This window comes from Ornithodoros turicata, chromosome 10 (genome assembly GCF_037126465.1).
Source record: "Ornithodoros turicata isolate Travis chromosome 10, ASM3712646v1, whole genome shotgun sequence".
Lineage (NCBI taxonomy): Eukaryota > Metazoa > Arthropoda > Arachnida > Ixodida > Argasidae > Ornithodoros > Ornithodoros turicata.
Window position 1 is genome coordinate 17,172,244 of NC_088210.1, and position 15,263 is coordinate 17,187,506.

General features: G+C 48.4%; 2 protein-coding genes across 2 annotated transcripts in view; one reads left to right on the forward strand and one right to left on the reverse strand.

The window, feature by feature from the left end:
• Positions 1 to 14,413, reverse strand: part of LOC135370210 (uncharacterized) — a 33,455-nt gene extending 19,042 nt beyond the window's left edge. The window contains exon 1 of the mRNA XM_064603914.1: positions 14,340 to 14,413. The gene's annotated coding sequence lies outside the window, so the exon portion shown is untranslated. The remainder of the gene's footprint in view (positions 1 to 14,339) is intronic.
• Positions 111 to 15,168, forward strand: LOC135370209 (uncharacterized). The gene is made up of 20 exons (XM_064603913.1): positions 111 to 299; positions 645 to 931; positions 1,385 to 1,558; positions 1,619 to 1,813; positions 2,715 to 2,891; positions 3,259 to 3,468; positions 3,533 to 3,691; positions 4,326 to 4,472; positions 5,626 to 5,820; positions 6,149 to 6,324; positions 7,530 to 7,702; positions 9,334 to 9,385; positions 9,456 to 9,569; positions 10,198 to 10,317; positions 10,379 to 10,459; positions 11,302 to 11,385; positions 11,443 to 11,605; positions 11,671 to 11,838; positions 12,515 to 12,649; positions 14,740 to 15,168. Exons 1-20 carry the CDS (start codon positions 263 to 265, stop codon positions 14,851 to 14,853), a joined length of 2,961 nt encoding a protein of 986 aa, XP_064459983.1. The 5' UTR covers positions 111 to 262; the 3' UTR covers positions 14,854 to 15,168.
• The last annotated feature ends 95 nt before the right edge of the window (positions 15,169 to 15,263 follow it).

Here is a 15,263-nt window from a genome sequence, read left to right on the forward strand (position 1 = left end):
GCCGTTGTCGGCCCATCCGGCAAGCATGCATATGCATAGCATAACCCTGGCCAATCGCCTTTCGTAGTGATGCGAGAAAGTGCGATCAAGAAAAAGTAGAAGAGGCACGTTACACAGCACGGCCTTAGCCGTAGCTAAAGCCATTGCTATCGTAACCTCTCGCGCGTTGCCTGTTCGACAACTGCTCGCCAAGCACAGCACTGTGGTCGGCACAACGAACCTCAGGACTTGCAACTCCCTACGGTTCCCCATATCCGTATCGATGGACACCGAGCAGTCCGACACGCAAGAAAATTACTGTGAGTATTTTATATGTAAGGAAAACGGAATAGAAACCTGAATTAGCTTTATCGTAGCGACTGAGGCGAGGTTCCCTCTTGTGTTTGACGGTAGCAGCGTATACTACTATCAATTGGTCCTTCCAGCCACAGCTACCTGCTATTAGAACGACATAGCTAAGATATCACTATAGAGTTTAGCGCGTAACAGTGCCCCATTCTAAAACCAGGTTGCTTGCTGAGCTAAGTCACCCATGGAACAACGTGCGCAAGATTAGATCTGTTTCTACAACAGATCATCGCACAGCAAAACCATAGATTATGCGCAGAGTTCTCCGTTGAGTAAGCTCAGTTCTTCATTTCCAGCAACGGAAGGACGTCGCCATTCTCTCCGGAGCTGGGTCGCACACGGTACAAAGCAGGTCAAGGACTGTAAAAGTCTCAGTCATCTGGGCATCTTGATGCCTCTCTGCTTGTCACCCATCTTGTATAATGGATCCGTAAGGAGCCGCTGCCTCTACTGCATCCTCCTCTCCCTCTCTGTGTGGACCCTCAGCTCACTGCCGGTACCTGTGGGTGCTTTCCTGCACGTCGTCGACCTTCCCCTCTGCGGCGTTATGTCACCTGAGCAGTTTGTTCAGGAATATCTTACTGTACGTTCTGCAGTACCACAGAGCCACTACTAAAGCCCTATACTACAGAGCCCTACCGATTACAAAATATATCGTTAGAAATAAATATGCGAATTTAGGAAATACCCGTCTGTCTTGTACCGCTGTCGTCGTGTTTCGTTCCGTTATGATAAAAATCTTGACTCCTCTCCTACACTCTTAAAAATGAACTTCACCGCATAGCACGCTCCTAGCCAAACATCATCTCGAATGATATCGTTATCTGCCTTGATTTGTTGAAAGCGGGAGGCGTACGCCTTTTCTGTGACACTTATGCTGTTCATAATTGTCACAGAAAAGGCGTACGCCTCCCGTTTTCTACAAATCAGGGCAGATAACGATATCATTCGAGATGATGGTTGGCTAGGAGCGTGCTATGAGGTGAAGTTCATTTTTAAGAGTGTAGAAGGAAGTGTGAGAATGGTTCTTTTCCAGGTGGAAGGGATCGAGGTGATCTTGCTTACGATGCTGGTGATTTCACTGGAGAGTAGAACGTCCCTAATATCACGCTTCGCCTATGGCCTTGGTAAAAAATACGGGCTACGTCACGGGAGGTTCTTCTTTACTATATGCGCCGCCACTTTTATCTCCGCCATGCTGTGTCCTCAGGTATGCACCCTCGCCAGCACCGCTATTTGTTGTGAGCCCTATATTTTGTACGCTGTGCAGACAGTGCTTGCTGTCCCTCTTCTGTTCGTCATGGATCGAATCATGTGTGTCATATTCCGAGACAACATGGACCGAGCTGCTCCCTGCGACGCCAGCAGCATTATGATGTACAGGGAGACATCTGCCATCTCGTTGTCTACACGACGTCTCGCCTTCACACGAGACGATTCCCCCCTCTTGCACAGAATGGCGGAGGTAACTCTTGATTTTTTAACGTTGCAGAAAAGTCATAGTTTGGCTAGAGACTCCGGGCATTAATGAAATCATGGGAATGGGCTGCATGGCTATTCCAATTTGAGCTTGTCGGTTGGAGTTTTCGCCTTTGCATGTCTACATCTACCGCCACAACACCAACAGGAACGACTACTTCACCTATCGGGCTACATAGATTACTCCGCACAATTGAACAGTCTCAAGACGATAGCCGCCGATATTTCAAACAGACTATTCCCCTTCAGTTCTGTCTCCTCTTCAGTCTCTGCTCCAAATATCGGCGGCTCTCGTCCAGAGCTTCCTTACCTGTTCGCTGAAGCTTCTAGATTTCTCCGTATAACTGTTTTCTTTTTTTTTCTTCAAAAAGCTTCTCAAAATATAAGACGAAGCGCGGCTCTGGTTTCGATAATACGACCGCTCGAGGCCCCGGAAACCCGGAAACTCTGTACCCGGAAACTCTGTACGTCAAGGTCATAAAGAGCGATGGTTTGACAAAGTCCCTAAAATGCTTGCAGAAAATGCAGTATTTTCCGTCGCGACATCTGTGCCGTTAGTCATCGCGCATCTGAAACTGTTACTGTTCCGCTCCTCAGAGCTCAAACGTACTCTGAGGCACATAGTATAGAGCCAATCCTGGCAAGGGTTGTTCACGGCAGTGATTCACTATACGACATATTTCTTCAAAGACGATAGCATACCAGGCGAACGCAATGCTAGACCACATGACCTTAAAATGATGTTACCCAGGGCCTGTAACCAGGACAAGGCAATGATTCTGCCACGAGCGGCCCCTTGAGGGATAGGTTGTAGGGCGTCCCTGTGACGGGAAACAGTTTATCACACTATCCTTCCATCGCGTTTATTTTCTTATGTATTCGTGCAGCTTATGAAAGAAATCGGTTCCCCGACATACGAGGATTACGTGAAAGATCGCATTTCCACGAGAGCCTACGACGATGCTGATATAGAAAGCGTGTCTACCGCCATGGCAGCAGCAGACGAAACAATGCCCACGAGCTCTATTCGGAGGGCATTTCGTCAACGCACGTCCAGAGACTATGTAAGTTACATTGACTCAAGAAGAGGAACTCAACACCGCGCCTATCGTCGCATATTATTCACATGCCGGGAACACGTTGTCCAGTTGCGTAGTCCAGTCGAGAGCATATCTTCCGTGTCATTGGTAGAGCCATTTTGACAGATCTGCCACGCCCGATCGTGGAGATCTCTCACTAGAAGTTAGGGTAGGCGGCCCCATGGAAGTGTAACAGAAGAGGGAAAGGGAGGGTTCGTTCAGAGCACACTTGAGATCGTTGCAATCGTGGCGCACTCTCGGGAGTTTCCATATCCGCTAAACTACCCACATGTACTGCATTGCATTCGAGTGCTATAACCAGCCCGTCATTGTTAGCTTTTGGGTAACGCAGGTCGACTCCTGGAGGATCATAGATACACCAGGAACCCAAAGTCCAGAGAAAAATCAAGCAGACGAAGGACTGACCGGAAAGGATCCGGGGACCCATCGTGATCTGACGTCCGACGGCACAGCGATTGCCACTACCTCGAACGCCATCGAACCCCTCCCATGTGTTGCCGAAGAAGCGGACATGGGTTACGTCCTTCAGGCATTCGCTGAGGTCCTCCCAAAGTTTTTGTGTAACACTTTACTTTCGCTAATGATAAACGCATTATTTTAAACAGGAAATAAATGAATTAAGTCGCCAATATATCGCTGCATCTGCGACGGAGGTCGGTACCAGACAAGCGCTCCGTCAGACCGAGCAAGAGGACAATGTAGTGTCCGCTGCAAGGCATAAATCAGTCCACAAGGTGCTTCAGATACGGCTTCCAGGTGACGATGTGAGTTTTCCTCCGCCTCCTCTCTTGGAGGGCTATATACGCGCCTCACAATCTGGCACAGAGGTCGCGGGGATGAAGCGTTTCACCTCTATTCCAAGCTTACTGGAGCTTACGTCGAAGTTTTCTTCCGTCCATTGATGTATACTAGAAATTAACATACATTCCGTTTCCTTTTAATTCCGTCCATAACTATACGACGGAAGGATCGGATCGTGCAGGTTATTCCTGTGCTGGTAACCCACCAGTTCGGGCCAGAGGGAGCACCTTGCAACCCTTGCACACTCTGATGGTACAACTACGAGGAGCGCTACACATTTCTTCACTATACGCGGTACCAATAGTTCTTCTATGAAGGGAATTGCCTCAGGATGAGAGCCGCCGACATTTTGAACAGGGACTATTCTTCTGGCGCAGAAGAGGAACAGTCCCTGTTCGAAATATCGGCGGCCCTCGTCCTGAGGCAATTCCCTTCATACTTCGCTACCGGTTCGCTGGATTTTTACCGGTCTGCAATAGTTCTTGTGGTACCTTTACTAATACCAGTAGAAGAAGGGTCGCTGTTTGAAATATCGACGGATTCCGACCTGTAGGCTTCCGCTTCAACTTTCTATTAACTATTTATTGACTTTCTCAGCTCAAGCCACTGGATTCTTGGGCTACTTTGGACACGACGACGCTGGCGTCAACAGAGAACTCGCAAGCAGAAAAAGCTTGGAGCAGTGTATCAATGGGTAGTAGCACAAGCATCGACCAGAACGGTACCTTGGAAAAGATAAATCAGGTAAGCAACAGTTGTTCAGTAACGTAAATTGACAATTGATAGTTGATTTTATTGTCGTGAACTATGATCCTAACTATGAGCAACTACAGTCATGAGCTACGCCACAGTGGTTGGTCTGTAGATTACTTTTGCCTGTACCTAAAAAGGTTTTTGAACACGCGCCCAAAGCTCAGCATACTGCACACCGCATTTAACGTTCCTGGCGGTAGACGGCGTGTCTAAGCAACTTGTACCCTGCCACCAAAATGATGGCGTCCTCTGCTGGGATCGAGCTCGAAACCTTGATGTCAGAAGGCGGATACTCTCCCAACAGACCTGTCAACATAAACTGCAGACGCCAAACGAATAATTAAGTCGGACGCAACATTTGAGCCTCACCAACGACCAAGCAATGATGAAAGAATGATCACACCCGCCACCGGCGCTCGCTGACTTTATGTGAACTGACGTCTTACAGTTGTCCGAGTGTCTCTCAGTTGACTTCTAGATCCGCTAAACTACATATGAATGGCCGTTCCTCATCTGGAGGTCAGCGCTAGCAGATTGAACGCATTACTATAAAGCCTGGTCCGCACTATCGCGTTTCAATGCGTCCGTCGCTGACTGACGCATGGCGACGGACGCATAGGTTCGCAGAGCTAACTTTTGGACGGAGCGACACAAGAAATTGCGGTCGTTGCCCTGGTAACCGTACCGCCCAGCGCTCTTATCTCCTTTTGAGTCGGCTGTAAGCCGTTTCTCGTAGAACAGTGTCGCAAAAGTGCGGACGTGAATAGACGCTGACGGACGGACGTACTGAAACGCAATAGTGCGCACCAGGCTTGTGTTCGAAGTTCGAGCGAACGTACGTCGAGTGAGTGAGGCATCTAGACACCTATACTTCGGGACAGGTCAACTGCGACCACAAATCTAAAGACGTGTGTGATTGGCTTTGATGGACACATGACGCCTCCGAGTCACAGCGTAAACATGAGTCAGCTTCCCCCGTCTGCATTGCGTCCGCCACCTTGGGAGTCCACTTGATATACAGCACTGACGGTCACCCACATTAAAGTGCAGCAAACCTTTTTGCTGTAAAGGCGTCGAGCATTAAACACAGCTAGAGTAAATATTGTCTGCACACTTTGTCAAAGTGAGCTGCCTCTTGGCGCAGGTAATGCAAGAACTGAGCCGTTCGATCTGCACGAAGCTCGCAAGGGGGAGACCATCGAAATCCAGCATCATCAAGCTACCCAAGAGAAAATACGGAGATGACGTTGACGGACATGTTGACATGTCAGACATCAAGTCTGATCCGCCGGGCACCGTTCGCAAAACGCTGCAGATTCGTTTGCCTGACGAAGACGAGGTTTGTCAGTCCAGTGCACCACAGCCTAGTCCTGGATATTATAAAGACAGACGTTATAGGAATTCGTTTTCAACCTATGGTAAATATCTGTAAGAGATAATTGCATGTAATTCCGTTAAAAGAATTCCAGGAGTAAAAGCGACGCAGGAAGACTCACTAATGGTAACGATGGTAACTGGACAGCGGTAACAACATAGCTGCTATGACCACAAGGGTAACAGCGTAACTATTTGTTCTGATCGAGACACTGCGAGTTTTGCTTCGGTTCCTCAGAGCCAGTATCTAAACGAAGAAACCATATGGCTCATGCAGCGTAATCCTCTTCCAGGAGCCGCACCACGAACCTCCAAGGGCAGTGGAATTATCTGAGGCAACCTTCCTATCAGACGGTACGATATGTCACGTACCGGGCTCCGGTACTTCAGTTGGTCCTGTGACGTCTATCCTGAAGCAAAACTTATCAGCCAAGGGATCTATGGTCGACATTGAAGCCGAAGAAAAGAAGTAGGTGCTGTTTCTTGTCCACCGCATTGTTACTTCTGCGTTGAGCTCAAAGGAGCACGAGAAGTGACATTTAACATTGCTCCACGCCCTGTATCATTCATCAGGCAGTCAATCATGAGTCGTCGTGCACAATATTTATCGTCATTCAATCAAACCAATAATCGAATTCACAAAAGCGCCCGGAGGAAGCAGCAATCGACCAGGCGCAGACCCGGTTGCGCGAATGTTGAATGTATTTCTCGGTGGCATCCTAAATAGCATTGGTATTGCACTATGCACGAGAGGTGTGGAGGACTAAGTCACTGAGGAATCTGTTGAACGTTCGTGCAAGCGGGCCTTGATCCTCCCTCACGTGAGGTCAGTAGACCCCGCGTAGCACCAGGCCTGCGTGTGGAGCAGCTGTATACGCTCTCATTGGGCACTGGTAATTCGTCTGCCACAGCTACTGCTACGGCAGCGCGCAGGACTGAGTCATGGGCACGGGTCACCAAAACGTTCTTTGAAGGAGCAGAGGGCTTTTAGAGGGTGTGCAGATTATAGGCACGTCGCTCACGCGCTAGCTACAGGCCCAAAGCGATAATCTTTCCTTCTACTAACGGTTATCTAAGGGCTCCTGCTACTTGTTGCATATCAGGCCGCTGTCAAAGACGGCGAATTTCGCACCTCCTCTAGATCAGTTGTAACGTTCCCAGAGTACAGGTTGGGACAAAAGTTTACGGAACGCGCGAGCGGCGTACTTTTTCTTCGGTGCGACACCCTAGCGGCTGCCGGAAGCGGGTGAGTTCACTGTCTCAGAGGGGTGAAAGGGTGCGCTGTTAGCGACACACAGTGGTAGTTCCGGTGCCGCTTGTGTGGTCTTGTGATGGAAGCTACCGCTGTGTGTCGCTAACGGCGCACCCTTCCACCCCTCCGAAACAGTGAACTCACCCGCTTCCGGTGGCCGCTAGGGTGTCGCACCGAAGAAAAAGTACGCCGCTCGCGTGTTCCGTAAACTTTTGTCCCAACCTGTACGAGTTTCGCCTTAAAAGAGATAAGTAGATAATCGAGTGACTCTTGATATTGGAATGTGAGCGTGAAAGTGAAACAAAGCGACAACAAAGGGGTTATCAGAGATCGCGTGAAATGAGCAAATTAGCCTTCATTTTCAGTCACAACCGCTAGCGTGTGTGCAGGACTTCTGTGCACACCGAAACATTTGTCCACAGCGTACCACGTGGTGGCCGGATGGTGCCGGAACGCCGCGTGTGCGTGCCTTCTGAAGAGCACACTCATACAAGTCCATGGCGGCAGTACGAGCTGAGTGAATATCCACGTCGCATCAGCATGCGGCATCCCACAAGGAGTCACGACAGCGTCCAACGTGGACGATACAGTACAGGTAGGGCATGTACCCGAGAAGGGCCGGCGGCTACTTTTCACGTCCGGTGGGACAATGGGGACAAGTACGCCCCTATGTCCATGTATTCTTGATTTTCGCTCTCTCCTCTGTCGTCCTGAAGCGGCCTCTTTCTGCCCGAACGGTGTATTTCTAGCACCCCTACATAGGCGGGCTCAGGAGGGGCAATTGTACTGTACCTGCGGTTTGTCTCGTCTTTGAGGTGTCCAAGGAGCAAGGAAATTACATTTACGGCCGTATTCTCAGACAGTCCTCGACTCGGCCTTAGACTCGAGCTGCTCCACGAGTAAGTGCCTCAAAAATCGGTTTTGATTCGGAACGCCCTCCGTGCAGAGGAAATCCTTCGCGCGAAGCTCGAGTGCTACACGGTCCTACAAATGGAAGGACACTTGTTTCCTCCACTCACGGAGGCATGGTCGAGTCGAGAATCGTCGAAGAATACTAGCGCCATGGCAGTATTTCAATTTACAAAAACACCCTGGATTAAATTCAGCTTTCTGAGGAGCGGCTTGACCTTGGAGGCCTAGCCTCATCCGCTGCTATGGCGTAGGAAGCGCACTGTGACATAGGAGCGGAGTAGCGAGTAATAGCGAATCTTTGAGGCAAAGGTCGTCCACGAAGTGGACATGGTGTGGCTCAAGAAGTGTCTCGCAACGTAGCGTCCTCCACTCATCATTTTTATAATTCCTGTTAAATGGGCACTAAAATGCAAAAAAACTATCCACGCAGAATGAAAGATACAGTTACCTTGACACCAACGCAAAAGGGACGGAATTCATCCATTACGTCGTTCGTGATTTATGATCGATAGAAAAAAAAACACAATTTACGCTTTCCTTCCTCCCCGCCGTCTCAAGAAGCGCGACAACGCCGTGAGGCCTCGGATCGGTTGCCTCGAACGATCTCTCGCATTGATTTGACGAATCGTTTGCGGAGACCAATCAGAGGCATCTCCGCATTGTCGCGCTTCTTGAGGAGGAGAGAGAGAGGGAGGGAACGCTTAATTGCGTCTTTCGCGCCTGAGTGCCAGGGTTGCGGAGTTGCCACTTCGGGGTTGGAATGATTCCCGGAATCATTCCAGATTTATCGGAGCCCAGAATGGAATTGGAATGGAGTTGCGGAAACTGTCCTGGGAATGGAATGGGAATGGTATTGGAATGTAACGGTCTGGGTGCCACACAGTCAAGGGCATGGTTTGGTTTGGCTTTAAGAAAAAAATAAAATGGAGATTTTGGCTTGACTATTGTGAGGTCCGCAACCTCACATCACTTGCACCAGTTACTCCGGAAAACTCCTGTAATGATGATGCCAATGAAAAGTAGGAGGAAGGAGAGGAGGAGAGGAGGAGGGCGAAATAACCTTGTCTTTGTGCTTTTTCCGTGCTGGGTAATGTCAGTCTCTATAGCGCTGCTGGGCTAGCTAGTACGGTTACCGGTCCTAATTCTTTTATCGGTGAAATTGCGGGGAAGCGACCATACCTTTTCATTCCGAGGAATTGGAATGGAATGGGTGATCCCATTCCGCAACCCTGCTCTGTACCTCTATTTAGTGACCCTATAGGCAATAACAGCGAATTGGGGGAGGATCCTAATGACAGACTTCCGCTGGTGCAGTGTCGACGAGGAGCGAAACGAGAGTGCCTGACGCCAGGATATCCGTCTCAAGGTACCATCAGCTCCGGAACGAACCTTCCCGGCCGTTTGGCTCATATTACTGTTTTTGTTGCGTCACACAGGCAACGTACAGATCTGCACAACGCTTTCATATTGGGACCTTCTCTTATGGCCGTGCTCGGGAACATCTCCAGTGCTTTATCCATTCCAGCTCAGGAGGCCTTCAATAAGATGCAGTAAATGTTTGTTTTTATTGCAGTTACCTCAGGAGAAAAAAAAAACAAGATGATCATGCTGGATGAACGTTGATGAACGAATGTTGTTGATGTTGATGTTGGCGAGGATGCCCTATGGACTTTCTAGGTTGCCGTGCAAAAATGTCTACCAATTGCCAGTTCAGAAATAGTGTACTTGTCTTATCGCCATTTTTTTGAGCCACCGCTGAGTATCATAGCGTAACCAGAAGCATAAGGCACATGCGACCACTGCAAGAACTACTATTCAAGTTCTGCGCTTGAGCGAACGTACGCGGTGCAATACTTTGATGCCTCCACCCCATGTCAGAATGTTAAAAAAAATGGGAAGGCATGGTTGAAAGAAAAGGGAACATTTGGGTGATTTTTTTAGAGAAATATCTATGAATATCGATAAAGGTATACCCCGATTTGTAGGAGTCATCGCGCACACATTACCAAACAAAGCCTACGGCATGGTGCATGAATGTTCGGCTTCATAAAATAGGGAAACAAAAAGTGTCAGCAACGTTACTGTGATGCAGGATATTTGTAGTAAATTTGTAGTTCACAGTAATCCAAAGATTGAAGAGACTATAAGCCAAATTGCCGTATACCAATTCATCTATAGTGTGGAGGCACACAGAGAGCAGTTGACTTGTGGCCACTGGTTCATTCTCACTCTTCCTGGATCCCTACTGGCATTCACCTTTGTGTATATCTACTTGTACTACGATCACCTTTCGCGCTAGTAAGTATCCAATCAGATATGACTTGCGAAGCTTATTGAATGCTTCCTACGATTACTGCAGCGAAGCTGGTGTCAACTCCGACGAGCACCTGGCGGTTACGGATCATGCGCAGCACAAGCTGAAATACCTAGGTCCTCTGAGGTAAGACGAATCGTACAGGGTGAGTCCTCGGGTGCTAGTGCTACACTGTAGCGACTCCTCAAGCGGAGGAGCACTTCTTTCCCTCACTCACTGGAGTCGAGGACCGTTTAAGAATACGGCAATTTTTAAGGATGTCGCAATGTCGCAGTGCTTCATGCACGAGCGGTGTTGAGGATCTGTAGTGCGTGCCCAAAGCACTACCGAAGTTACTGAGGACATCACTGAGGAGTCTCAACGGTCGTGGAAGGGTTGGAGCCATAATGGCTGCTGCGTTGCGGAACAATACTTCCCCATGTGCTCTTTATACTATTTCGTGCTACCGGAGGGGAACGCTTGAAAGCCGAAGTGCCTTTTGCTACCGCAGTGGGACAAGACATAGAAGCTATTATAGAAGCTAATACTATAATATGAAAATTATTCGCGAGGCAAAAGTTCCAGTGTGATTGCCGCATAGTAGATAACTTGTTCAGCCGATCACACCAATAAGGAACCTCTACGAACTCCGTCATCAACACCGTCATCAACACCAAAATAAAGCTGTCGCTGCACACGGTGGCTTCAGCTGGTGAATTTCAGAGCCCACCATCCTCACCAAGTGTTTGTTTTCTCAATCAAGCAACTGTCTGCGGTTGAGCAATGCAGGGATTCCTGGTAGGACCCGTCGGACAATGCAACTTGCCAGTCACAGTTACCAGTCACAGTCCTTGAAATCAAACGCACAATTGTGACTCCGATTGCTTCCGGCGACTACAGGTCCCGAATCCTCCCCCCAAGCCCTAACGGCGATGAACCGTATATAATGTCCACCTCTGCTTTCAAAGAGCACTTATTTCTACTTTCAGTGCCACGGATCACCTGTATGGCTGCTATGTCCTACTGTTCTGCGTTTCCTACTATTCCTTCGTGTACGTTGGACACGACACCATGTGAGTGCATTTGCTGTGGTCCTCACAAACATTTCTAACGCATCCTCAAACGCACAGGAACGCCCAGCTTTACATCTTATCAGGAATGGTGCTTTTGGATATCTCAGTACGTCAGGCCTTCGACCGAAAGCCGTTAAGTCTTCGCAGTATCAGCTTCCAGATGCCATGGGGGGTCCTGTTCATCCTGGGAGCAGTACGGATAATCTCCTCAACAATCGAGGTATGTACATGCACCTTCCGCACCATTCCCACATTGAAACGCTTCCATGAAACTATATTTTGCAGACGTTTGACATGATCGGCGAGTTATTTAGGACGTTCGACATTGGTTTCTGGAGTAGCTATTCTGCTCTGGAAGTGCAAGCTGTACTGGCCGTCGTCTCAGCTGTCCTCGCCGAGACTACGAATAGCAACACGCTTTGCCAAATAATGATGCCCATCATCAATGATATCGTACGTGTTGTCTCGAATATCTCATGTAGTGCGTTCGACGATGTGCAGACGACGCAGGCGCAGAAAAGGTGACGCAGGCAAAATAGCAAATTATTCCTACGCACAGCATCAATCTCGTAGCCTGCCTAATATAGCAAAGCGTTACACAATCCTGGGGCAACGAAATAATGCTTATTAGAGGTACTGAAACTGTGGAATACATTGTTCGTTGAACTCTGTTTTAGAAGGTTCTTCCAGAAATTATGATGACTAAAATGGCTTTAAATGACTTTTAAAATGACTTTAAAATAGTCTATGCACGCACTCGGTGGCCGGAGTTAACTGTGTGAAAAGGTAGAAATGTTTTGTTTGGTTTGATTTGGGTTTTTCTGGCGCATTGTAGCTACCAAGGCCTGGAAATGTTTTGTGACATGCGGCCTGGTTCAAGTAAGCTTCAATCTGGTCTCTGTGCTTCTTTCTTCAGCTTCAATCTTTCGTCAAGGCTTCTCTGTTCTCCCAAGAACGCACACCTCTTGAGACTTGCGTTATTTTTGTAAGCTTGTGTCTTCCAGGCTCGCAACTGTGCCTCTCCCTGTTCTGTACTACTCTGTTTGCCCACGTTGTCTGCGCTTCGTTCGACACTGTTTGGTGTCGTAATTAATTACCAGTAATCTTGACACGACTGGCTTTCTCACAGGCTGCCAGCACAAGCCTCAACCCCATGTACTACGCGATCCCTGTGGTAGTAGGTGCGTCGACCAACATTGTCATGCCTATTTCTGTCCCCTTGGCGATTCTTCACGAGGTCGCTGATGTCACCATGTGGAAACTGGTAAGGATGCACTCTTTCTGTAGAACCTTACGCGTGCCTATACTGTAGCGATGCACAGTGACCTACCAGTTTCAATATAGTCATTTCGAGTATACTGTAAATTTGAGCGAAAGGGTGCTTCGCTGACTTTGCCTCTTCTTCCGAGTAAACTTAAGCCAACCGTTGTAACACCACACGATGGTTGAATCGCTTGGTTTCTATACTACTTCTACTCAGTCGTTTTTATTTTTTATTTTGTTCACGACCACGGGGACGGTGTGCTATGCCGTCGATACCTCGATACCTTTTGTAAGACCTAAGCAATGCACGGAGCTCCCTCGCGTGCGTCACACCCACAAGAGTCAAAAATCGAAGCCCGCTTACCGACACCGGGCAAGGAAAGAAATAGATGCGTATATACCGGTGCACGCGATTATAGGGTGCTTGAGAAGCAACGGAGGACAAAGAATTGTAGGCCATTCAAAATGGCCTTTTTTTTTTTTTTTTTTTTTTTAGAAAAGTGACAGAATTTCTGGAACAGCTCCAAAATTATCGCTTTCCACGTCGAAACTGAGAGGTGGATTCGAATCCCCGCACAGGCTGTGCTGTCTGAGGATTTCTCTGGGTTTTTCGGCAGACCTTGCAGACGAACGTCGGCACAGTTTCCCCTGAAGTCCAGCCCAGGACACATACTACCCCCCCCTCCCCCGGTCCCCCACTCCTTCCTGCTGTTCTCTCTCCACCTGTCGAAGCCTTTACTCCGCTCATAGCCCCAGTAGCTTCGCAGCGCTACCACGGAACGAAAAAAAAAAAGTCGGAACGTGGAAAACAACCGGTATCCGGGATCCCAAAATATTAGACATAATGAGGGATCGTTGTCTGGTAATGAATCCACCTCCGTTATGACAGATACGCGGAGTGTACAGTTCTGTCGCGGGTACTGAGCGGGTGGAGCCACGGGGAACTGCGGGGCTGAGAGGCGACACAGAAGGGTTCTATGCATAAGGGTACCCTTGGCCCCGCGCTCGTGAGCGACTAACCGCGGCCCCTCGATCGCTCCTCTTTGCCGAAGCGAAGCGCAGAGAGCGATCGAGGGGCCGTGGACTGACATCCTTTCGGCATCTGTGCTTGTCACATGCCGCGAAGATGCTCCGTTAATTCGTCGGATGCGGCTCAATACTGCGTGAGTAGACCGTTGATTTTATTTATTGATTGATTTAAGATACTTCCGGCTCCAGGTGCCGTAGAATGAGGGCCAGTGAAGCACAGTAGGAGCAGCAGTAGGCGTATGCAACTACACATGGAACGTAATAGAGAAAATAAATGAATAAGGCGAGAACCACCGGATAAATACAAAGCGTACGTGCACGTAGTTACAGAATTAATAACAAAGCAGTAACGTGGTAAGGTGATGACTTGCATAATTACAAATTACGTGGCTTCCAAAATACTGGATCTGCCACTCCCTATCAACTGATAAGGTACTGAGTCATGCACGCTGCCACGGTCCGCCGTGATGTCGCTTGCTGCAGGTGTGCTCCCCAAGCTGCCTGCATTGTGGTGGCTTTGAATTATCCGGACCACATCTTTCTCTACTGCACTTGCATTGTCCCCAAATTAGCTAGGGTTTGGACTTCTAGGTATGACAAAACTGCTCGCATGGTCAAAATCTAGCTCCACCAAAGAAATGCCTAGAAACACCACTGCTTACCCTTCCGGACAATGTGCGTCTTGGGTCCTCAGCCTGACGTTCAACCTCATACCTTTCATGAAACTGCATTAAACCATCAAACAGGTCGTTATACTAGAAAGCAGAATGCTCGACCTGTCCGTCGGCTGATTAGAAAATATCTTATCAGCCGAGAGGGCGGTGCCTCGACATTCGTACCAGGGGCATATGATAAGAAGAAAAAACGGAAAGGAAAGTACTACGTCCTGTGTAATCAAGCATGTTATATGCCTCGTGACCAAGCAGGGTTCCGTAGATAAAGCTGGACATTTCTGGGCCACGTCGTGTGGTATACCGAAGGAACGAGAGGGCGTAATAAAATGTCCAGGAGTGCATATGTTCCACTGTCTCTTACCTTATCACGCGCGTTTCATTTTTGCAGGTGTTAATCGCTGTCGTTGTGAAGGCTGTCTTGGTGGGGATGATCGTGCTCACCGTCAACACGGCAGGTTCTGCATTTTTCTCCTGGGGAACTCCTTATCTCCCTCACCAGTGATATTACACGTCCGTCTCGGGCACTTGTCTTTTTCTGTTTTACTATTGAGAGCGAACTATATATTCAATCATGGTTCGCATACAACGCAAAGGAATTCGTATTGAATATATCCAACCTAAGTGCTAATGTCTATTGTGTTTCATATTCTTGCATTAGAGTGTTCCGTTAGAATCGACAGAGTAGGAGAATGCGATAGATCGCCTGCTGGGGTAGTCTTCAGAGGTATAAAATAAAAGGACAGGTGTGGACATGGGCGAGGAGAAATTATTCATGCACCACACGAGGTGTCGCAGGGATGGACTTCGAAAGGAAGGGATTAATAAAGAGGAGAGGAGTAGTGCTAGTAAAAGGGATGGAAATGGGAGGGGATAGATTTTTCCTACCTATATGTATATTATTATTCTTGTTGT

What these genes read in the sequence shown, in the direction of transcription:
- LOC135370209 (XM_064603913.1), top strand. Translation starts at nt 263, where the DNA reads ATGGACACCGAGCAGTCCGACACGCAAGAAAATTACT. An exon ending in GTTTGCCTGACGAAGACGAG is followed by an intron (nt 5,821 to 6,148) that starts GTTTGTCAGTCC and finishes ATCCTCTTCCAG; the next exon opens with GAGCCGCACCACGAACCTCC. An exon ending in TACGTTGGACACGACACCAT is followed by an intron (nt 11,386 to 11,442) that starts GTGAGTGCATTT and finishes TCAAACGCACAG; the next exon opens with GAACGCCCAGCTTTACATCT.